We start from the raw sequence: 22,019 nt of genomic DNA, 5'->3' as shown, positions 1-22,019 counted from the left end.
TCCCACTCCCAGGACTACATCCCCGTGGAGGGCGAGCTGCTATTCCATGCTGGGGAGACCTGGAAGGAGCTGCAGGTGAAGCTCCTGGAGCTGCAAGAGATGGACTCCCTCCTTCGGGGCCGCCAGACCCGCCGCTTCCACATCCACCTTAGCAACCCCAAGTTCGGGGCCCGCCTGGGCCAGCCCCACTCAGCCACTGTCGTCATGGGGGACGGAGGTGGGCAAAACTGGACGTCAGCTGAAACACGTGGGGAGGGAGATTTAACAAATGAAAATAGGGAACACTCAGTTGAGTATGAATTTCAGATCAACACTGAACACTTTCAATATAAGTACATCCTATGCAATTTTTTTTTTTTTATGTAACATTTGGGACATGCTTAGACTAAAAAACTGTTCATTGTTTATCTGAAGTTCACATTTCACTGGGTGTCCTGTGTTTTGTCTGGCAACCAAAGGCTGGGATCATGCTCTGGCCCTGGGGCCTGCTGCTGGGATCTTGAATTCCAATTAGATCTTATCCCTTTGACTTTAGCCTCATTGTTGTTAATTGCTATCAAGTCAATTCTGACTCTCGGTGACCGATGTGTGCAGAGTAGAACTGTGCTCTATAGGGTTTTCAAGGTCTGTAACCTTCCAAAAGCAGACCGCCAAGGCTGTCTGCCAAGGCATCCCCAACTTTTCAGCTTAACCATTGCTCTACCCGAGAACTGACTTCAGCCTCAGTTCCAACTAAAATGTGGGGGCTCCTGGGAGGGGTATCAGTCCCAGCCTCCATTATAGTGGTGTCCATGAGTCCCTCCCCAGGAGGAGGCCTTATTGGGAAGATAGGACAGGAAGGAGGATACTGAGGGGCTAATGGGGGAAGGGGCAAGTGTTCTCCTGTGAACCATTTCCTTTGCCAAGGGAGAGAGACGGGCAGATGAATTCCCTCCTCCCCCATTCCTCAGGAGACCCTTCTGGGCCCTCTATCAAGCTTGGTGTGATGCCCTCTGAGGTACTGACCCCCAGAGTCCCTAGGGGCAGTCTCAGTTAATTGCCGGTGAAGAGCCCTCTGTGTTTCAGTCTCTGGCGCCCCCTGGTGGTGAGGAGGAGGGGCTCCTGCCCCTCTTCAAGAAGGTGTCTGAGCTGGTCACCAGCCCCCCTCCCCACCGCACTTGACCCATTACAGATGAACTGGACCGGAGCTTAACCAGCCGGACTGTGTCATCAACCCCGCTCCTCCGCGGTGACCCAGCGGCCCCACAGAACCCCAATGCCAAGGCTGCCGGGTCCCGGAAGATCCACTTCAACTGGCTGCCCCCTCCTGGCAAGCCGATGGGATACAAGGTGAGGTGGGGTAGTGATGGGCTGGATGGGGAGGTCTGGACTGGGGAGGTGGGCAGCCTGATGGCCCCTGGAGCGAAGAGATGGCATGCTTGGACACGATGGACATAGGGAGCCCCATCTGGGCCCAGGGAAGAGGGAAGACTTGCTCCTGAGTTTTTCAGACATTTGCTCCCCTCCCCTGCCTAAGGGACACCCCTCCCCCCCAGCCAGAGCCTTGCCGTGGCAGGCCACTCAACCTCTGGAGCCTCACCTGTACCATGGGACCATAGGGCAGGGTTCCAAGGGCGGGAGGGGCAGCTTTGGACCCCCACTCCCCACTGACTGTCCCTCCCTGAGAGCAGGTGAAGTACTGGATCCAGGGCGACTCCGAGGCTGAAGCCCAGATGATCGACAGCAAGGTGCCCTCTGTGGAGCTCACCAACCTGTACCCGTACTGCGACTACGAGATGAAGGTGTGTGCCTACGGGCCGCAGGGCGAGAGCCCATACAGCCCCCTTGTGACCTGCCGCACCCACCAGGAAGGTGAGGCTTGCCACGTCCACTCCAGCCTCCCTGGTGCCAGGGCACCCAGCCTGCCCTCTCTGCCTCCCAGAACTCAACCACCGCCCCCCCACTGACAACTCTCTTCCTGCACCTCCCCCACCCCAGTACCCAGCGAGCCGGGGCGCCTGGCCTTCAATGTAGTCTCCTCCACCGTGACCCAGCTGAGCTGGGCCGAGCCGGCTGAGACCAATGGCGAGATCACGGCCTACGAGGTCTGCTATGGCCCAGTCAACGAGGACAATCGTAAGGGCTGGGCCCCTCTCCTGCCCCTGGGACAGCAGCCGTGGAAAGAGAGGGGGCAAGGAGCCAGAGGGAGGCTGGGGCCAGGTCTGAGCCCCCTGGATCTGCTGCACAGGGGGCTGAGGCCATCAGTTCTGGAGGCCTGAGGCATCTGTAAGTTCGGGTCAGATTTAGGCTAGGTTGTATTCCAAGGCCATGACCCAGTCTCCCATGGGGTAGGGTGGGGCCGAAGGCCTAGAATTATCATGTGGGGGCACCTTTCCATACAGGTAACCAGAGGGGCTCATTTTATATGGTTCTCTTAGGGCCAGAGTAGAGTTGCCAGATTTAGCAAACAAAAACACAGGGCACCCTGAATTTCAGGTAAACAAATTATTTTTTAGTATGTTTCTTGCAACATGAGCACCTGGCAGACCTGTTATTCTTTTCCACCTGGCAGAATGGGTGGCTGATCCCTGCCAACTGTCCAGAGAGAAAGGGTTAGAGGGAAGTCGGTCCCACCTCTCATTTGGGGCAGGGACCGCCTCCTCCCATCCTCGCCTTTGCTTGGTTAGTCCCAGTAATGGGGAGCTCACCACTCCACAGAGCAGCCGTTTTTAGAGGCTGTGCTGGAACCAGACTTTCTCTGACTTCCCTCCTCTGAGAATGACTCTGTCCCCTTCCACATGGTCTCCTGCCAAGGATTTCAGGATAGCCTGCATCCCCCACTTCTCTCTTGGCTAACCGTTAATAACAAAAGCCTCCAGTCATCACCTGTATCATCTCATTTAATCTTCACGGCAACTGTGAGGGAAGTAGGACAACCCCCACCCAAGAGGTAAGGGCAGTCCAGCTCAGTGGCTTGTCCAATGTCACACCCCAGGAAGGGGCAGGGCCTAGACTAGGTGTCCACATTTCTCACGCCTACGTACAACCTGCAGACCCTCCAGCAGGTCAGGCTTAACCCTCCTGGAGGGCAGTGGGGCTGTTCTGGGCATCAGGCTTCTGGAGCAGGGGGCTGCCTCACTGTTTAATAATCAGGCAGAGAGAGCACCAACGCTCTCAGCAGCTGCCTCAAGCCCTTGGCTCCTTCTGAGTTTATAAGGTCTAGACCACCCATAGGAGTTCCCGGTGGTACAAATGATTAACATGCTTAACTGCTAAACCAAAAGGTCGGAGGTTCTCATACACCCAGAGGTGCCTCAGGAGGAAGGTCTGAAAAATCAGCCACTGAAAACCTTATGGAGCACAGTTCTACTCTGCCACACATGGGGTAGCCATGAGTGTGTCCCATGGACCAGTGTTGGAAAGCCTCCTCTGACCAGGCCTGTCATCCCAGGAGTGACTTGTATCTTCCAGAAGTTCATCCTTGACAATTTCTGCCCCATAGGTTCACCTGTGTCATGGATGTACCAGGCAGCCCTCCCAACTCCTTAGGCATCTGCAGTGGGTGGGCGGATGGCCCAAGGGCAGCCCCCATTGCAGCTGTTAGAATGCCCCCTCCAGGCTGATAGGCCTCCATCCACCAACTCCTTGAAGACAGGGTTTTCTGGGGGTAGACATCAAGCTTATCACTGGTCGTCTTTCCAAAATACTCCTTTGGCCCTTTTTGGAAACTGGGAGTTTTCTGGTCTCCCTTCTTCCGTCCTTTCTCCGTTCCCCAGAAGTCCTGCAGCACAGCTGGCGGCTGCATGTCCACCCTTCCCAGTGTGAGATCCCTGGGTTGTCCTCTGCTAATGTGATAGCTGCGGCACTCCTGCATCACAAGCCACCCTCCCTCTTCACTGTTTCCCTCTACCCTTAACCTTCACAAGCCTCAGTTCATCTTAAATTTCAGCTGCCTGAGCCTACTCCTTCCTCTTCTTCACTCCTTGCTCACTCGGGCACAGCTCCCCAAGGACAACTGTGGGGGTGCTCAGAGGCCCCCTCCTGTGCTTCCTCAACAGAAGCGACTGGGGTTTGGTTGTGGACAGTGGGGCACAGGTGGTGAAATGTCACCCTCGAGTGCCCATGCCTCTTGAGCAAGCCTTACTTGGAGGCAGTTTGGACAGGTTTACTGGGGGTAGAGGTGAAAGCAAGGCTGACTTGAGCCCAGTCCTGGCTGTCACTCACTTGATGATGTGCCCTTTGGACAGGTGTTGACACCTCTTGTGCCACTAGTTTGAGAGAAGTCATGCTCCCTGCTGTGCTCTCTGCACCCCTGGGAGCTGTCCAGGGGCTGTGGGATGGTCCTGCTGTGTCAGGCAGGTCTGGGATGGTGCCAGAACTTGGGGGACCCCTCTGAAGCTCTCTCCTTGGCCCAGGACCCATCGGGCCCATGAAGAAGGTGCTGGTGGACAGCCCCAAGAGGCGGATGCTGCTCATTGAGAACCTGCGGGAGTCCCAACCATATCGTTACACGGTGAAGGCGCGCAATGGGGCAGGCTGGGGGCCTGAGCGGGAGGCCTTCATCAACCTGGCCACCCAGCCCAAGCGGCCCATGTCCAGTGAGTGGTGACGGAGAGGTGCAGGGTGGACGGGGAGGCCAGGAGGCTGCGATTGGGCCCAGGCTCACCTCCCCCCACCCTGCAGTCCCTATCATCCCCGACATCCCCATCGTGGACGCCCAGAGTGGAGAAGACTACAACAGCTTCCTCATGTACAGTGACGAGGTGCTGCGCTCCCCGGGCAGCAGCCAGAGGCCCAGCGTCTCCGACGACACTGGTGAGTGGGCCTGGGGCCCGTGTCACTGCTGTCCCAGGAGAGCAGAGGGGCTTGGGCGTTCAGTGAAGACTGGAAGTCCCCTCTGAGTCCCAGGAAAATATTGGTGAGCCCATGATTTGGCAGGCACTGTACTGGCGCTGGGGACACAGAGGGGACAAGGCAGACACGATCCATGTGCAATCGTGTGCAGCCAGTGTATGAGAGCATACAGATGTGTGCTGGGGGGGCTGATGCACACAGGCTTCGGTGTACGTGGCTTCATGACAAAGGCCAGGTAGAAACAGCTTTGTGGCTCCAGGGCTCACAGGCAGTGCCATGGAATCAGGACACATGGGGCAGGGCTTTGGTGGGAGGAGGCAGGCATGGCCCATCAGCAGCCACCTGGCCCAGTGCCAGCGAGGCAGTGCCACCCCTCACACACATGCACACACATTGGCCGTGTGCTTCTCTTGATTCCCAGCACAATGTAATGGCAAGAGCCCTTTGCTGGGACTCCTGAGCTCAGTCCTTGCTCTGGCCCTGCTGTGGGACATCAGATGAACCTGTGAGCCTCTCTGTGCCTCAGTTTCCAGATCTGTAAAATGAGATGCCAATCACATGATGTCCTGAGTCAAAATCCTCTGGGACACGTCTACAGTCTGTATCTCTCCTGCCTCCAGTTTCCCCAGTGAATACACTGGTCCCCACGGGGCTGTACAGAGCCGCTTTGAGGGGCTGCAGAAAGAACGGGTGGTGTAAATCAGAAGTCCCAACTGTACCACTACCGGCTCTGTCCTGTACCCCTGAAGCCCTCTGGCTCTGGACCGTCCCTGGCAGGCAGGCAGAGTCGGGAAGCGACTTGAGGGAGACCTCACAAGGCTGCCCCGGGACTCCCTGCTGGTCCAGAGGTCTGTCCTCGGTGCCACACTGTAGCTCACACGGGGAACGGCGGAAGGGCTGCACTCGCTCTTTCTGAAGGGCTCTCCTTCCGGCTGGGCGGGGCTGAGGGGCTGAGAGGCGCACCTGTCTGGGATTTCCCCCCCCTTCGTCGTGCTCCCCGCCTCCCTACACCTGGATCCCAGCGAGCCCGGAGGATGGGCCTCGTCGCGGCGCCGCCCACCTCGTCTGCCGGCCCCTCCTTGGGCAGCCGCCCGCCCCCCCCGCCGGCGGTGCCAACGCGGCCCTTCGTTGTTCCCAAGGCGAAGGCGGTGGCGGCTGGAAGTTCGAGGCCCTGCTGGGGGAGGAGCTGGACCTGAGGCGCGTCACGTGGCGGCTGCCCCCGGAGCTCATCCCGCGCCTGTCGGCCAGCAGCGGGCGCTCCTCCGAGGCCGCCGAGGCTCCCCTTGCGCCCCCGGACGACGGCGCCGCGGGCGCGGGGGGCGCCGAGGCTGGTGGCCCGCCCCTCAGCACGACGCCCGGGCCCCCCGGAGGTGACGGCGCCCTCCCGGGCCGCGCCCCGACCGCACACACATAGGCACACTCGGCGACCGCGTCTGGAGCCCGGGGGCGGGCTGCGTCGGAGATCGGGCAGACAGCCCCCAGCTCGTCTGCTGCTCAGGCTGCCCAGGAGGCAGACCCGGAAGCCATGAACCACCAGGGCAGATGCCCTGGCTCCCGGAGGGCGGGGTAGCAGGTCTCCCAACTGGGGTCCACTGTGTTCAGACCCTGGCGGGTTACGGCGTCATGCCAGGCCAGGGGGCTTAGGAAGCGTGTGTGATCTGCCAGAGGCAGGGCGGCACTCCTCTAGGGACACAGGACCTTTGTCCCTGGCAGGCCAAGGGAGGCTGGCTATATTTACGGAAAGGCTCCCAGAGGGTAGGCAATCCCGGGACTTCCCAAGGCCACTGCCCCAGGCCTGCAGGTGACCCTGCTCTTCTCTACAGAGCACCTGGTAAACGGGCGGATGGACTTCCCGGGCAGCGCCAACTCCCTGCACAGGATGACTGCAGCAAACGCCGCCTACGGCACCCACTTGAGCCCACACCTGCCCCACCGCGTGCTGAGCACGTCCTCCACCCTCACGCGGGACTACCACTCACTGACCCGCACAGAGCACTCACACTCACACTCCGCAACGCTGCCCAGGGACTACTCCACTCTCACCTCCCTCTCCTCCCACGGTGAGTGCCCCAAGAACGCCGCCTCTGCTGACCCCTCTCTTCCAGTTCCTGGAGGCTCAGGCTGTGGTCTCTGGTGCCCCAGTGCCCACCCTCCAGCACACAAACCACACATGCATGCATGCACATGCACACAGCACACACACACACCATGTAGACACACACAACCACATGCATACATGCATACACGTATAGCACACATGCATACAGCACACACATGCATGCACATACAGCACACGCATGCATGCACGTACAGCACACACACGCATGCATGTACAACATACACGCGTGCATACAGCACATGCATACACCTACAGCACACATGCACACAGCACACGCATGCACACAAGACACACACATGCATACAACACACACACACGCATGCACATACAGCACACACACATGCACACACGTGCACACTCCCTGCCTCTCTCACTCTCATTTCATCCTGCCTTAGGCCTCCCTCCCATCTGGGAAGCTGGGAGGAGCAGGCTTCCGTTGTCCTGGGCCCTGGGGGCCCGGAGTCGGGCTCGGGTGAAGGTGCTGCCCCCCTCCGGGGACTCACGAGACTCTATAATCCTGGCAGGGCAGCCAGCAGCGCCCTCTTGGGGCCCAGGTAGTTCGAGGGCAGCCACCCTGTCTCCATGGCTGACCTGCTCCATCTGTCAACCATCCATCCATGCAGCCACCACCCGTGCCACCACCTTTTCATGCTCCATCCCATCCGCAGGACCCCGGCCCACCCGCAGGAGCTAACCACCTGCCCCATCCCATCAGTGCTGTTGCCTAACACAGCCTCTGCCCTTGTGGGGGTGCCGGGCCAGGCTGGGGAGGGACCAGGCCAGCTGAGGTTGGGGGGTGCTGGCCAACTCAGGGTGCTCACCCTCTCGGCATAGGCAGGGCTCATACCTACTCTGATGATGAGTGGGAGGTGCTGGGCAGCCTGAACAGGGTGTTACAGGGTGAGTGAGATGCCCAGACTGCCAGCAGGTGGTCAGTGTAGACACGCCAGCTGTGAGGGAGGTTAGAGGGCAGACCTGTGACTTCTGCCCAGAGACCCCTGCCTCAGCCCTGACTTGGCCCTCTGTCCCCAGACTCCCGCACGGCTGCGGGTGTGCCCGACACCCCCACCCGTCTGGTGTTCTCGGCCCTGGGACCCACATCCCTGAAAGTGAGCTGGCAGGAGCCACAGTGTGAGCGAGCACTGCAGGGCTACAGTGTGGAGTACCAGCTGCTGAACGGTGGTGAGCACACATGGTCTGGCTGTGGGGTGCAGCCCTTGGAGGCTCAGTCCCCCACACACAAGGGCATCCCTGGCTGTGTCAAGAACTGCCCAAGTCCCCTGAGCACTAACACCCCAACCCAGCCTTTGAGAGGGTCCCTAACCCCATGCCCCCCCCCCCTTCACTGTCTCTTCTGGCCTCATCCATCTCCCTGGGCCTCTCTCCTGGTCATCTCCTCTGCTAGGTTTTGCCTAACAAGGCGCCACTAACCTCAGACCCAGGGCCTCAGCTGACCTGTGTGGGAATTTGGAAATGGCACCTCTGGGCAGACACACTCAAAGCAGTCTGACCTGGCCCCTTGGCAAGGCCGAGTCTGGCCAGAGCAGGGGTGGATTTTCAGGCTCCACTCATCACTTGTATAATGCACAACCTGAACAACCAGCCGTATCTGGTGACTCTAGGCTGACCCTTTCTGTACCTAACCACAGCTAGTCCGGGTGGGTGATGGCCAGGTCTTGGTGGCAGATTAGGGGAAGGGTGGGATGATGCCAGGGGTGGGAAGAACACTGCCCCACCCTCTGCCCCACCCCACCCCCAGGTGAGCTGCATCGGCTCAACATCCCCAACCCCAGCCAGACCTCGGTGCTCGTGGAGGACCTCCTGCCCAACCACTCCTACGTGTTCCGCGTGCGTGCCCAGAGCCAGGAGGGGTGGGGCCCGGAGCGCGAGGGCGTCATCACCATCGAGTCGCAGGTGCACCCACAGAGCCCACTCTGCCCCCTGCCAGGTGAGCTGCCCCCACCCCCACGACCGCCCCTATCTGCCCACCGCCTCCCACCACACACGGTGACACTCCTCCTCCGCTCCCTCAGGCTCCGCCTTCACCCTGAGCACCCCCAGTGCGCCGGGCCCCCTAGTGTTCACGGCCCTGAGCCCCGACTCGCTGCAGCTGAGCTGGGAGCGGCCTCGGCGGCCCCTTGGGGACATCCTCGGCTACCTGGTGACCTGCGAGATAGCCCACGGAGGAGGTGCTGCCCGCCTCCGGGGAAGGGGTTGGCAGGGGCTGGCTGGAGAGGGGGAACGCGGACCCTGAAGGTGTCTCCCCTGCCCAGGGCCAGCCACAACGTTTCTGGTGGATGGAGACAGCCCCGAGAGCCGGCTGACAGTGCCGGGCCTCAGTGAGAACGTGCCCTACAAGTTCAAGGTGCAGGCCAAGACCACACAGGGCTTTGGCCCTGAGCGCGAAGGCATCATCACCATCGAGTCCCAGGATGGAGGTAGGGCTACGGCTTCAGCCCCGCCCCCTCGCAGGCCACGCCTCTTCCTGGCTCCATCAGCTGACTGGCCCCTCTGCCTCCTCCAGGCCCCTTCCCGCAGCTGGGCAGCCACCCTGGACTCTTGCAGCACTCACTTCCAGGGGAATACAGCAGCGTCACCACAACCCACACCAGCACCACCGAGCCCCTCCTAGTGGGTGAGTGGCCAGCTGGGGCTCCTGGCTCTCCCAGGGGTGCAAGCAGAGGGGAAGGGGAAGATGACCTTCAACACCTCCTCCCCTGCAGATGGGCTGACCTTGGGGTCTCAGCACCTGGAGATGGGTGGTTCCCTCACCCGGCATGTGACCCAGGAGTTTGTAAGCCGGACACTGACCACCAGTGGGACCCTCAGCACACAGGTGGACCACCAGTTCTACCAGACCTAAGTCCCCCAGCCCAGCCCACACCACCCCAGCAGTGCCCTAGAGCCTGGACCCCCACACCTGCCTCCTCTCCTCTGCCTCAGCTACTCTAACCCTAGGACTCCTGGGGGCCCAGCACCCCCCCCTCCACATGCAGCTCACTCCCCAGGGTGAGCGCCTCAGTCACAGAGCAGGGGGCAGGCGTCCTCTGGGAGGCATGAAGGGGGCAGAGGCCCTGGAAGCCCCCTTGGCTGCCCACCTCCCCACCGGCCCCAAAACCATTTGTAACCAAAGAGCTGGACCCGCATGCCAAGGACTCAGCCTCTGTCCTGCACTTAATAAAAGATTTAGCTATTACTTGGCTCTGCCTTGTTCATGCTTCTGGGGCCTGAGAGGTACCACCCCAAGTAGGGGACAGTTCTGACGCCCACCCTCTCTGATACCCAAGCACACACCCACTGCTGGGGCAGGCAGGCTCATGGTCAGAGGCACAAGTTTATTGAGCACCCAGATGTGGAGAGCAGACACCAGAGGCCTGGGGCTGACCTGCAGCCTAGGCAGGCCCAATGCCCGTCGTGCGCCCATCCAGGGCAGCACCTCACAAGGGCAGCACCATGGCTCCATCAGCCGCCTGGGAGAGATAGAAGGTGGTGGTCCCGCTGTACTGCTCCTGTGGGGGGGTGAGAGGGGTCTGAGTGGCCCCATCCCATCCCCGGGCCCAGGACACCTGTTTGGTGTGTCCTCCACCCTCCCAGGCTTGGGCAATCACTCACCTGGATGTGCTGCATGGTGCGGGATGCGGCAGCAGCCTCCAGCAGTGTCACCGTGCAGCCACCAAAGCCACCACCTGTCATTCGGCTGCCGTAAACCCCAGGTACAGACAGTGCGGCTTCCACCAGCTGGTCCAGCTCAGGGCAGCTCACCTCAAAATCATCCCTGAAAAGAGGATACAGAGGGCCGGACCTGGGACGCACTGGCCTGGGACTGCCTCTGCCTGGGAGGTGCGGGTGCCCAGAGGGCCTTACCTGAGTGACTGGTGACTCTCCACCATGAGGCGGCCGAAGGCTCGGTAGTCCCCACGGCTCAGGGCGTCCGCAGCCTGGGCCGTGCGCCGGATCTCACCCACGACGTGCCGTGCCCGCCGGAAGCCCTCCTTGCTCACCAGCTCTTTGCCAGCTGGGGAAGAAAGAGAGTCAGCAGACCACTTCCCCCCACCCCTGGGATGTGGGGGAGGGACCACAATGGCTCCAGGGCAGTGGCCCCCGGCCAGTTACCAAAAAGCTATTTGCTGAGCATACGTAGTGAAGGGGGGAGAGCCCCATGGGTCAGGGGCAACCTCCAAGGCAGAGACCTGGCTCTGAACCTGCGACTAAGTCATAGGTGGAACCCTGAGCAGATGACTAGGCTTTCAGGGCCTCCTTCTCCTCCATGGTAAAATGGGAGGATGCTGCCTCATTTGGGTGCTAAGAGGACCAAATACGTAGAAACCACCCAGCAGGGTACCTGGCACACAGCAAGTGCTCAATGAACATCACATTAAGGCCTAGGCCCTGCAGCTGCTTCCAGGGTGAGTGGGACACTGCCTTACCCTCTAGCAGCCCCGGCAGAGCAGGAGGGGGGAATTGGGCTGGCGTTTACACCAGAGGGCTGGGGGCTCCAGAGGGGACAGAGAACAGCCCAGGCAGAGATCAGGAGGTGGGGCATGCTAGGGAGTCAGCACGCTGTCCTACTGGTGTGGGGGAGGGTAGCGGGAGCGGTCTGTAACAGCAGCCCAGAGTGCCAAGAGGAGCTTGCTACTTAATTCCATGTGCAGCGGAGCCATGGACTTTCGGGAAGGAAGGACAGGGCTGAGCCCTAGTGGACACAAGAGACAGACTTGGGCAGGAGGGCCAGGTTGGGAGAAGCCAGCACCCAGGAGCAGTGGCTGTGAATGGGTTCATATTTAACTGGAGGCCTGATGGGGACCAAGATCAGAGACAGGAGTAGGAAGAGGGCTTAGATGCGGGAACAACGCCGACTCAGGCTGACTCTGAGGTTTCAAAGAGGAGTGATGAGGGTGAGAAAATAACAGAAAAGGGGAAGTCCAGGGGAGCCTGTGGCGAGGAAGGCTTTTAGGGGGTCACAGGACACCCAGGTGGATATGCTATGGCTGGGAAAGCGGGGGCTGGAGATACAGGTGTGAGGCTTTAGTGGCAAAGTAGGGGCTGATGCCATGTGCTGGGATGATGTCTGGAGGGAAAGTCAGAGAAACAGGAGGAAAAAGCAAGCCAATGTGGATACTGCTGCAGTGGCATGGGGAGGCACTGAGTGTAATCCACAAGATTTATGTTGGGAAACTATTGGTCAGCCCTGAGAAGTGTCATGGGAGGCGGGGCAGGGGGCAGGCCGACTGGGGGATTAGGAAATGGGTGGAGATGAGGAAGTGGGGGAAACGTGTTAGTTAGGGACTCTTCCGGAGAGTTTGGCAGGGGAGGGAAACACTTCTGGGAGAGGAGAAAGCTGAGTGTGTTTCACGTTTTGTTCCCAAGGCAGAAGGGAAGGAGTAGGTAGTGGAAAGGAAGGAAGGAAGGTGCAAGAGTGGGCGGGGCTGCCAGGTGGACTCTGGAGAAGCTGGTGGAGGGGGGGAAGCATGAGAGGAGTGAAAGGCCTGGAGGAGGGAAAACCTCAGCCAAGGCCGTCTGCACAGAGCAGGCCGGGCAGGGCCGAATGGCGGCTTTGGAGAAGGTGATGTTCTCTTTGGAGAAGGTGAGATGGGCCCTCAGGTTGGCCAGTGTCCCTGAAAGGGCCACACTCACACTGGCAGGGAGAGGGCAACGCCCCTAGTGGGCAGCAGCACAGTTCACAGTGTGGGCTTGAGTAGGTCGGCCTGGGCTTCAATCCCAGGACTGCCACTTTCCATACATTCCCCTGAATGGACAGTCACAGTACCTGCTCTATAGAGCTGTAAGAGAATCACATGAGTTCATTTCTATGCGACCTTAGAACCTTGTGAAATAAGTACCACCTTCCTGGCCAGGTGTATCAAGAATCCTAAAAATACTTCTGTCTTTTGACTTAAGAATCCTACTCCTAGGAACCAAGTCGTGAGAAAATAATAACAGAATGCCATTACGATTTATGCATGCAGTCCACGGAAGGGTGGGGTGTGGTACTGGAAGACAGTGCATGTGACAGGGCATCTGTGTGCTGAAAGATCACGTACATTTTAAAAATCATGTTGACAATGAGCTTTCCATGGCATAAAACAGGGTGCTGAGATAATGGTAAGTTAAAAGGAGGGGGCAGGTGAGAACAGTGCATATACTCAATTTTGAAAATTGAGATGGAAGAGGAAAAACATGGGAAGGAAATATGCTAAGAGTGGCCTGGTAGCATGTTAATTTTCTTCTTTGTATTTTTCTATATCTTCCACAATGGAAATCTAATTCTCTGATCAGAAAAAAACCAAGATTAAGATGTCCAAGCAGCCCTGCCGAGGCTAGAGCCCTGGGCTTGCAGTGTTTGGGTTGGGGGAGTGGGCAAAGGCATGGCAGGGGGCCCCTGAAGGTCAGAGTCAAGGCCACACGTAGGCTGAAGCAGCCACAGTGGGTGCCCAGCCACCTCCAGGACAGAGTGCGCCTGACCAGCCTCACCATCAAGCTCCTCCAGCTTCACCTCCCGGAGGCTCTCCTTGCCCAGCGCCTGGGCCACCTCCTCACACTGGCGCCGCCGCAGGGGGTACTCGCTGGAGCCCAGTGCATGGTGGACATTAGAGTTGGTGATGAGCACTGCTAGCCTGGGGTCCGACAGCGGCACCAGGGTTGTCTCCAAGGACCTGGAGTGGAGATGGAGTGGGAGAGATGACAAGGCCAAATGTCTGTTTGCCATGCCAGGTGGTGGGCACACTCCACCCAGGAGCTCTGGACTGTAAGGTGGGAGGGGGCGAGGGGGGCCCCTGACCTGCAGTCAATGAGCAGCGCGTGGCCCTTCTGCCCCATCAGGGCGATGAGCTGGTCCATGATGCCACAGGGCACCCCCGCAAAGCTGTGCTCAGCCTGCTGACACACCTGGGCACGGGCAGCTATTGTCCCCGAGTCTGCAGCACAGGGTGGGGTGTGGTGGGGAGGCTGGGGGCCAGGAGGGGGCACAGGGGTAGGTGGGTGGGAGCAGCAGTAGCTCCAAAGATGCTGCAGGGAAATTCCCACCCCACTCCCTAAGTCGAAGTAAGGGAAGAAGCACTGACCACAGACCTCAGGAAGAGGGCTGAGTTGGGACTGGGGCCTAGGTGGTACCTGGGCAGAGCTGCTGGAGAAAGGTGTACGTGGCCACTTCCAGGGATGCCGAGCTGGAGAGCCCACCCCCCAGGGGCACTGAGCTGACCACCACCACATTGAAGCCAGGGAGCGGGGCAGCTGCAGGGAAGAGTGGGTAACGGTGAGATGGGCTGCCTGGGAGGATGGGCGCAGGAAGGGCATGTGTCCTGGCATGAAGGGAGGTAACGGCCTGGCAGGCTGCCTCTGGGGAGTGTATCTCAATTGTTAGAGGCCACCGCCACCAACCTGCTGAGCCAAGGAGCCAACTGCCCTCTATCTCCCAGCCTCTGTGGTTTCTGGGATACAGTCTTCCTGATTCTCCTGCTACTTTAGGGCTCTGGATGCCAACAGGCTAGGGTTGGAATCTTGGCTCCTCCAATCACATAATGGGCAACCCAGGGCAAGTTCTAGAACCTCTTGGAGCATCAGTGTCCTCATCTGTAAAGTGGGAATGTTACTTCCCCATGGATCAGACAAGCTAATTAATTACCCAGCTGTGAGGTGGCGCTCCTGGTACCAGCACGAACTAACTCAGGCCTGGGCCCATACCTGGGTAGTGCTGAATCACCCCCTTGACGTAGTTGGCCCAGTGGGGTGTCCCAGGCTCTAGGGACCGCTGGGCTGTGGGTAGCGGGAACTGTAGCCTCCGGGGCTCGTCGGCATCCTCAGAGGTAGTGAGAAGGGATACGAGCCCATCCATCCGGGGGCTGCCTACCAGCACAGTCATAAGCTCCAGCGCCTGGCAGGAGAGAGGGATAAGCCACTCCAACACCACCCAGCTCTGAAGAACATGGGGCCTCAGGACAGACCAGGAAAGGGTGGAGCCAGGTGAGAGGCTCCACCCTGCCCTGCAGCAGAACTCCAGGTTCACCAAGGAGGGGATGGGAGTGGTCGGGGAAGAGTGCTGAGCTGGCCTTAGGGGCTTGGGCCCTGCCCCCAGGCTTTTCAGGGGCCAGCCAGCTGAGGCCCTGAGGGCAGACCTGGACTCTGGACTCTGCACTAAGCTGGGCTCCCAGATGTAGGGCAAGGGGGAGAGTGCAAAGAGAAAGAGGACCAAAGGAGACCGATGCCCTCCTATTTTGGGGGTGGCCTTGGATGCACTGTGGAGAAACCCTGGTGGGTGGTGGTTAAGAGCTACAGCTGCTAACAAAAAGGTCCGCAGTTCGAATCCACCAGGCGTTCCTTGGAAGGGCCACTATGAGTCGGAATCGACTCAACGGCAACCGGTTTGGTGTTGGCTGGATGCACTGTACCCACTCACTTGCTAAGCTGCACCAAGAATAAAACCAAAGCCACTGCCGTCCAGTTGATACCGACTCATGGTGACCCCACACTGCCAGTGGGGTGGAAAGAGCCCTGGGTCTGAAAGGAGGCCTGACTGTAGCTGCAGTCCCACCAAGAGCCAGCTGTGTGACCTTCAACAGGTCACCCGCCCTCTCTGGGCCTCAGTTTCCTCCTCTGTAAACTGGCCGGGCTGGGCCAGGAGACTCGGGGCTAGTGTGTGCCCTCCTGCGGTTGGAGTTACACGGGGCTGCAGGCCCGGATAGCCCCTTCTGCATGTAGCATCGGGGCCCACAGTTTGAGGCCAACATGCTCCCAGGCTGATGACGAGGACCTGTGAATCGCTGGGCGGCTCAAGGAGGCATCCACACGCCCTCTCCCAGCCAACTTCCAACTCGGGAAACGCCAGTCCCAGACTCTCCCCCAAGTGCTCCTCCCGCAAACTCCAGGTAGGAGGTTTGGTGATGCCCACCCAGCATCCCGCGCGGAGGGAATTAGCTTCCCTGCGCCCCTGCGCCTTGCCCTTGGCCGGAGAGGTGGCCGGGGCAGCGGGCAGCAGGTTTAGGGGTCCCGTCCCAGCCCCTCACCATGGGCAACACCAGGCCCTGGTTGTAGTCCGTGTGTTCCCCGATGAGGTTGACGCGGCCTGGCGCCGACACGGCCAGCTGGGGTTCGACCCCGAATTCCGCCCGAAAGGCCCGCCGGGCCTCGGCCAGCAGCTCAGAGACCTGCGGATGGCTGGAAGCAGCCATGACGCTCTCCCGCCGCGTGCAGCTCAGCTCCGCCAGGCTGGCCCAGTTGGCGCTGGATGCTCGGGGCGGGGCCACGGCAGCGGGCGACGCAGGTTCCTGCACGCGCCACCCTTCTCCCGGGGAAGCGCCAGCCGCCGCTCGCGCCCGGGCGCGCGCACCCCGAGCCAGGAGCCTTACCACCCGCGTGCCCGACGCGGCGCTGCGGAGCTGGAGAAAGAGGGGCGGACCCCGACTTCTCCCCGGCCCCGCCCCGCGGCCCGAGCTGGCTCCTCCTCTGCCAGGTCCCTCCTGTTGCTATTATCTTTAGGGCACGCGGGGCGGAAATCAGCACCCTGCTCCCACACCGGGTGTGAGGGAAGAGTGAACGCTCAGGGCCAGTGTCTTGCCCTGTCTGTGCCCCATGATGCCCACTGGTGCCCCTCCAGTAGGTATGTCCCTGAGTGGTACTCGGCAGGACTGGGAGGCCTGAGCTGCCCATTACTGGCCCTGATCCTGGGTCTCCAAGAGCGTGGTCTGGCACTCAGTGTAAGTAGATACAAGGAAGGTCAAGTGTGGTGATGACCAGGGAGTCACTTTATCACAGGCTGCCTGTCTGGGGTGGACCCTCTGTCATAGCTGCTAGTAATGGAGGACTGAAGGTGGTTACAGCAGCCAACATGAGCCCAGCCACTCCTCCAGGGACCTACTGCAGCTGCCAAGGAAGGCTGGGCTTTTGTCCCTAGCAGATGTATCCTCAGCCCAGGAGGCTTGGTCTCAGAGGCATGCCCTCATGCTCAGGGTCTGACATTTGCTGCCTTTCTTGCCAGCCTGCATCCTGAAGCTTCAGGCTCGCCCCAAGCCTGCCTGGACATCTATCCACAGCTGCCCACCCAATTAGAAACCTTGGAGCTAATACAGCAGAAGGGGCTGAAATGTCAGCAGCCTCTGGGATTAGGGTGGGGGCTTTGTGGGAAGGTGTGTAGCTTGGGGACTACTCAGGGGTTTGTCCAAAGATGGGGAACTGCATTCAAAAGACAGCTCTGAAAATCACATTGATCAAGGGTAGGGTGGCACAGCTATTTATTGCAGCTGCTGTCAATAAGTTGTACACCCCTTGTCTTAGGCTGGGCTCTCTAGAGGAGCAAAACCAGCGAATCGTATAGGACAGAGTAGAACTGCCCCATAGAATTTCCAAGGAGAGAGAGAGATTTCAAGGAAATGGCTCACGCCATTGTGGAGGCTGGCAAGTCCCAAATCCATGAGTCAGATGTAAGGTTGGATGCTTCTCCTTACTCACATGGTTGCAGGGGCTGATGAATGCAAAACTGGCAGGTCAGACAGCAGGCTGCTGGCTCACATCCCAAGAACTGGAGGTCAGAGGATGACAAGTCAGATGCAGGACCCAGAGGGGGCTTTGCCAGAACATCTACGTCTACTGGGTGCAGGCCACACGCCCAAGGAAACTCCCCTTTCAACTGATTGGCTGTTCACATCAGATCACAAAATGGAGGATGATTACACAGTATCTGCCAAACCACTGAGAATCATGGCCCAGCCAAGTTGACACATAACCTTAACCATCATAGTCTACCCCTTGTCAATTTGGCACCTATACACATCTCCTTAAACCTGCATAACCTCTAAATACATAAAGACAATTATAAATTCATACCTGCACCTAACACAGTACAACTGACATGCATATAACTGAAAACACCCCAGCCCTATTTACATCTTATATTTTCTAATAAGTAATGGAATAAGAGAGGGATATTGCTATATATATATATATATATATATATATATATATTTATGCCTATATCCATATTTATGCCTATTCCCAAGAAAAGTGATCCAACCGAATGTGGAAATTATAGAACAATATCATTAATATCACACGCAAGAAAATTTTGCTGAAGATCATTCAAAACTAGCTGCAGCAGTATATCGATAGGGAACTGCCACAAATTCAGGCCAGTTTCAGAAGAGGACGTGGAACCAGGGATATCATTGCTGATGTCAGATGGATCCTGGCTGAAAGCAGAGAATACCGGAAGGATGTATACCTGTGTTTTATTGACTGTGCAAAGGCATTCGACTGTGTCGATCATAACAAACTATGGATAACATTGCAAAGAATGAGAATTTCAGAACACTTAATTGTGCTCATGAGGAACCTTTACATAGATCAAGAGGCAGTTGTTCGGACAGAACAAGGGGATACTGATTGGTTTAAAGTCAGGAAAGGTGTGCGTCAGGGTTGTATTCTTTCACCATACCTATTTAATCTGTATGCTGAGCAAATAATATGAGAAGCTGGACTATATGAAGAAGAACAGGGCATCAGGCTTGGAGGAAGACTCATTAACAACCTGCTTTATGCAGATGACACGACCTTACTTGCTGAAAGTGAAGAGGACTTGAAGCACTTACTAATGAAGATCAAAGACCACAGCCTTCAGTATGGACTGCACCTCAACATAAAGAAAACAAAAATCCTCACAACTGGACCAATGAGCAACATCAATCCTTGAAGTTGTTAAGGATTTCATTTTACTTGGATCCACAATCAACAGCCATGGAAACAGCAGTCAAGAAACCAAAAGACGCATTGCATTGGGTAAATCTGCTGCAAAGGACCTCTTCAAAGTGTTGAAGAGCAAAGATGTCACCCTGAAGACTAAGGTGTGCCTGACCCAAGCCATGGTATTTTCAATCACATCATGTGAAAGCTGGACAGTGAATAAGGAAGACCGAAGAAGCGTTGATGCCTTTGAATTGTGGTGTTGGAAAAAATATTGAATATACCATGGACTGCCAAAAGAACAAACAAATCTGTCTTGGAAGAAGTGCAGCCAGAATGCTCTTTAGAGGCAAAGATGGTGATACTGTGTCTTACATACTTTGGACATCTTGTCAGGAGGGATCAGTCCCTGGAGAAGGACATCATGCTTGGCAGAGTACAGGGTCAGCGGAAAAGAGGAAGACCCTCAACGAGGTGGATTGACACAGTGGCTGCAACAATGAGCTCAAGCATAACAATGATTGTAAGAATGGCTCAGGACTGGGCAGTGTTTCATTCTGTTGTGCACAGGGGTCGCTATGAGTCGGAACCGACTCGATGGCATCTAACAACAACAACATATATATACGTATGTATATATATAGCGGAAACCCTGGTGGTGTAGTGGTTAAGTGCTACAGCTGCTAACCAAAGGGTCGGCAGTTCAAATCTGCCAGGCGCTCCTTGGAAACTCTATGGGGCAGTTCTACTCTGTCCTATAGGGTCGCTATGAGTTGGAATTGACTGGACGGCAGTGGGTTATATATAGCATTGCATTGGGCAAATCTGCTGCAAAAGACCCCTTTAAAGTGTTAAAAAGCAAAGATGTCACTTTAAGGACAAAGGTGGCATCTGACCCAAGCCATGGTGTTTTAAGTTGCCTCATATGCATGCAAAAGCTGGACAATGAATAAAGAAGACAAGAGAAGAATTGATACCTTTGAATTATGGTGTAGGCAAATACTGAATATACCATGGACTGCCAATCCACCCCGCTCCTTGGAAACTCTATGGGGCAGTTCTACTCTGTTTTATAGGGTCACTATGAGTCCGTTCAACTCAACAGCAATGAGTTTGGGTTTTTGGTGTGGACTGCCAGAAGAACAAACAAATCTGTCTTGGAAGAAGTACAGTCAGAATCCTCTTTAGAAACAAGGATGGCAAGACTTCATTTCACATACTTTGAACATGTTATCAGATGAGATCAGTTCCTAAAGAAGGACATCATGGTTGGTAAAGTAGAGGGTCAGCAAGAAAGAGGAAGACCCTTACCGAGATGGATTGACACAGTGGCTGCAAAAATGGGTGCAAGCATAATAATTGTGAGGATGTTGCAGGACCAGGTAGTGTTTCATTCTGTTGTACGTGGGGTCGCTATGAGTCAGAACTTACTTGACAGCACCTAACAGCAACGACAACATATATATATGGTAACATGCAGTGGTTAAGAGCTCAGCTGCTAACCAAAAGGTTGGCAGTTTGCATCCACCAGCCGCTCCTTGGAAACCCTGTAGGGCAGTTCTACTCTGTCCTATGGGGTCACTATAAGTCGGTATCAGCTTGGTAGCAACGAGTTTGGTTTTTGGTTTATATACATATATATATACTCATACATGTGCAAGAAAACAAAGAAGAAATACTAAAAACAATTACAGTCCTCATGTCTGCAGCTGGTCACATGGTCATAGACAGCATGAAGAACTACTTTCTTCCACCACCCATTTTGTATTCCCTTTGCTCTCAGCAAACACTTCAGCTGGTTGTGGTTCTTTGCTTGGTGGGATAACCCAAACCTTCGTTCCTGAAGGGTCTGGGATATTAGTGGTCATGTTGAAATTGGATTGCTGTAGGTTTTGATTGACTTTAATCACAAGACATGCTAGCACTAAGAGACAACCTAAGGGATGTTCCGTGTTCCAGACATAGTTTTCTTTACCTCCATTATGTAATATCAATCCAATTTCCCGTTGGTAATCAGGATCAATCACACCAGTCAATATGGTAACTCTTTTCTTTGCCTGTTGATCCAGAAACATGAGGCCAGGTGGCATCCTTAACTTCTAGTTCAATAGAATCAGTGTTGTGTCTCATGGTGGGAGCATTCCTCCCTTTGGAACTAAGACCTCTAGACTCACAGAACATAGGGTTATGGGGACAGGAAGTAAAAATTTTGTGAGTGGGTCACTAGGGGTAATAGTGAGTGGTGCCACGCCCATTTCCACCTCTTGATTCCTGGGCCCATGAATCCTGGCTCTGGGAGAAACAGCGCCATATATTGGATACTAGTTTAGAACATATACAGCCTTTTGAAGAACATTGCCTCCACCCTGCAAGGTATTGCCACCTAGCTGGCACCATAATTGTCTTTAGAAGACCATTCCATTGTTATATTAAGCCAGCTGCTTCAGGATGATGGGGAATGTGGTAAGACCAGTGAATTTCATGAGCATGGGCCCATCGTTGCACTTCCTTTGCTGTGAATTCCTTGATCTGAGGCAATGCTGTGTGGGATACCATGATGGTGGATAAGGCATTCTGTAAGTCCACAAATGGTAGTTTTGGCAGAAGCATTTCATGCAGGGAAGGCAAATCTGTATCCAGAATAAGTGTCTATCCCAGTAACAATGAAACGCTGCCCTGTCCGTGATGGAAGTGATCCAATATAATCAACCTGCCACCAGGTTGCTGGCTGATTGCCACTAGGAATGGTGCCATATTGGAGACTCGTTGTTGATTTCTGCTGCTGGCAGACTGGACAATCAGTAGTGGCTGTAGCCAAGTCAATTTTGGTGAGTGTTATTGAGCCCATGCATAACCTCTTTCCCTGACACCGTGGCCACTTTTTTCATGAGCCACTGGACAATGACAGGAGTAGCTGGGGAAAGAGGTGGACTGGTATCCGCAGAACATGTCATCCTATCCACTTGATTGTTAAAATCCTCCTCTGCTGAGGACATCCTTTGGTGACCAGTCACATGAGACACAAATATCTTCACTTCTTTGGCCCGTTCAGAGAAGTCTATCCACATGCCACTTCCCTGTACTTCCTTCTCACTGATTTTCCAATCATGTTCCTTCTAAGTCCCTGACCATCCAGCCAAATCGCTGGCCACAGCCCATGAATCAGTATACAAAATAGCACATCTGGCTATCTCTCTTCCAAGAAAAATGAACAACCAGGTTGCACTGCTCGAAGTTCTGCGCACTGGGTGGATTTCCCTTCACCACTGCCCTTCAGGGAGGTCAGAAGCAACAATGCTGCCACTGTCCACGTCCAAATGGTGCGACATATTGTGCAGAACCATCTGTAAACCAGGCACAAGTTTTCTCCTTCTCAGTCAACTGATCATAAGGAACTCCG

General features: G+C 56.3%; 2 protein-coding genes across 7 annotated transcripts in view; one reads left to right on the top strand and one right to left on the bottom strand.

Moving 5' to 3' along the window:
- The window catches only part of ITGB4 (integrin subunit beta 4), a 32,818-nt gene extending 22,550 nt beyond the window's left edge, over positions 1 to 10,268 (top strand). For 2 of the 5 annotated variants that reach the window (XM_064270735.1, XM_064270734.1), the window contains 12 exons: positions 13 to 217; positions 1,172 to 1,329; positions 1,671 to 1,851; positions 1,978 to 2,115; positions 4,395 to 4,577; positions 4,663 to 4,794; positions 6,657 to 6,893; positions 7,985 to 8,134; positions 8,712 to 8,900; positions 8,986 to 9,141; positions 9,226 to 9,390; positions 9,477 to 10,268. In XM_064270735.1, coding sequence (XP_064126805.1) covers positions 13 to 217; positions 1,172 to 1,329; positions 1,671 to 1,851; positions 1,978 to 2,115; positions 4,395 to 4,577; positions 4,663 to 4,794; positions 6,657 to 6,893; positions 7,985 to 8,134; positions 8,712 to 8,900; positions 8,986 to 9,141; positions 9,226 to 9,390; positions 9,477 to 9,904 — 2,322 coding nt within the window. In that variant the 3' untranslated portion in view covers positions 9,905 to 10,268. The other 3 variants (XM_064270738.1, XM_064270736.1, XM_064270737.1) reach the window with 3 other exon arrangements.
- Positions 10,141 to 16,181, bottom strand: GALK1 (galactokinase 1). 2 transcript variants are annotated; one of them, XM_064270739.1, is made up of 8 exons: positions 15,952 to 16,178; positions 14,633 to 14,822; positions 14,063 to 14,182; positions 13,731 to 13,866; positions 13,424 to 13,605; positions 10,817 to 10,967; positions 10,565 to 10,727; positions 10,141 to 10,461 (listed from the first exon to the last, which is right to left on the bottom strand). In XM_064270739.1, the coding sequence occupies exons 1-8, from the start codon at positions 16,114 to 16,116 to the stop codon at positions 10,390 to 10,392; spliced, it is 1,179 nt and encodes a 392-aa protein (XP_064126809.1). In that variant the 5' UTR covers positions 16,117 to 16,178; the 3' UTR covers positions 10,141 to 10,389. The 2 variants fall into 2 exon arrangements, with proteins under 2 accessions (XP_064126809.1, XP_064126810.1); XM_064270740.1 differs by lacking the exon at positions 14,063 to 14,182 and having other exon boundaries at positions 15,952 to 16,181.
- Positions 16,182 to 22,019: the final 5,838 nt, after the last annotated feature.

Source organism: Loxodonta africana, chromosome 18 (genome assembly GCF_030014295.1).
Source record: "Loxodonta africana isolate mLoxAfr1 chromosome 18, mLoxAfr1.hap2, whole genome shotgun sequence".
In the NCBI taxonomy this organism is placed as follows: Eukaryota; Metazoa; Chordata; class Mammalia; order Proboscidea; family Elephantidae; genus Loxodonta; species Loxodonta africana.
The sequence above is the reverse complement of the archived record's forward strand: the minus strand, read 5'-3'. Positions and strand labels throughout refer to the sequence as shown.

Coding starts and splice junctions, on each gene's coding strand:
- GALK1 (XM_064270739.1), bottom strand. CDS start 16,116: ATGGCTGCTTCCAGCCATCCGCAGGTCTCTGAGCTGCTGGCCGAGGCC. Junction 14,823..15,951: donor AGGGCCTGGTGTTGCCCATG/GTGAGGGGCTGG, acceptor CTCTCCTGCCAG/GCGCTGGAGCTTATGACTGT. Junction 10,462..10,564: donor GCACCATGCAGCACATCCAG/GTGAGTGATTGC, acceptor ACCCCCCCACAG/GAGCAGTACAGCGGGACCAC.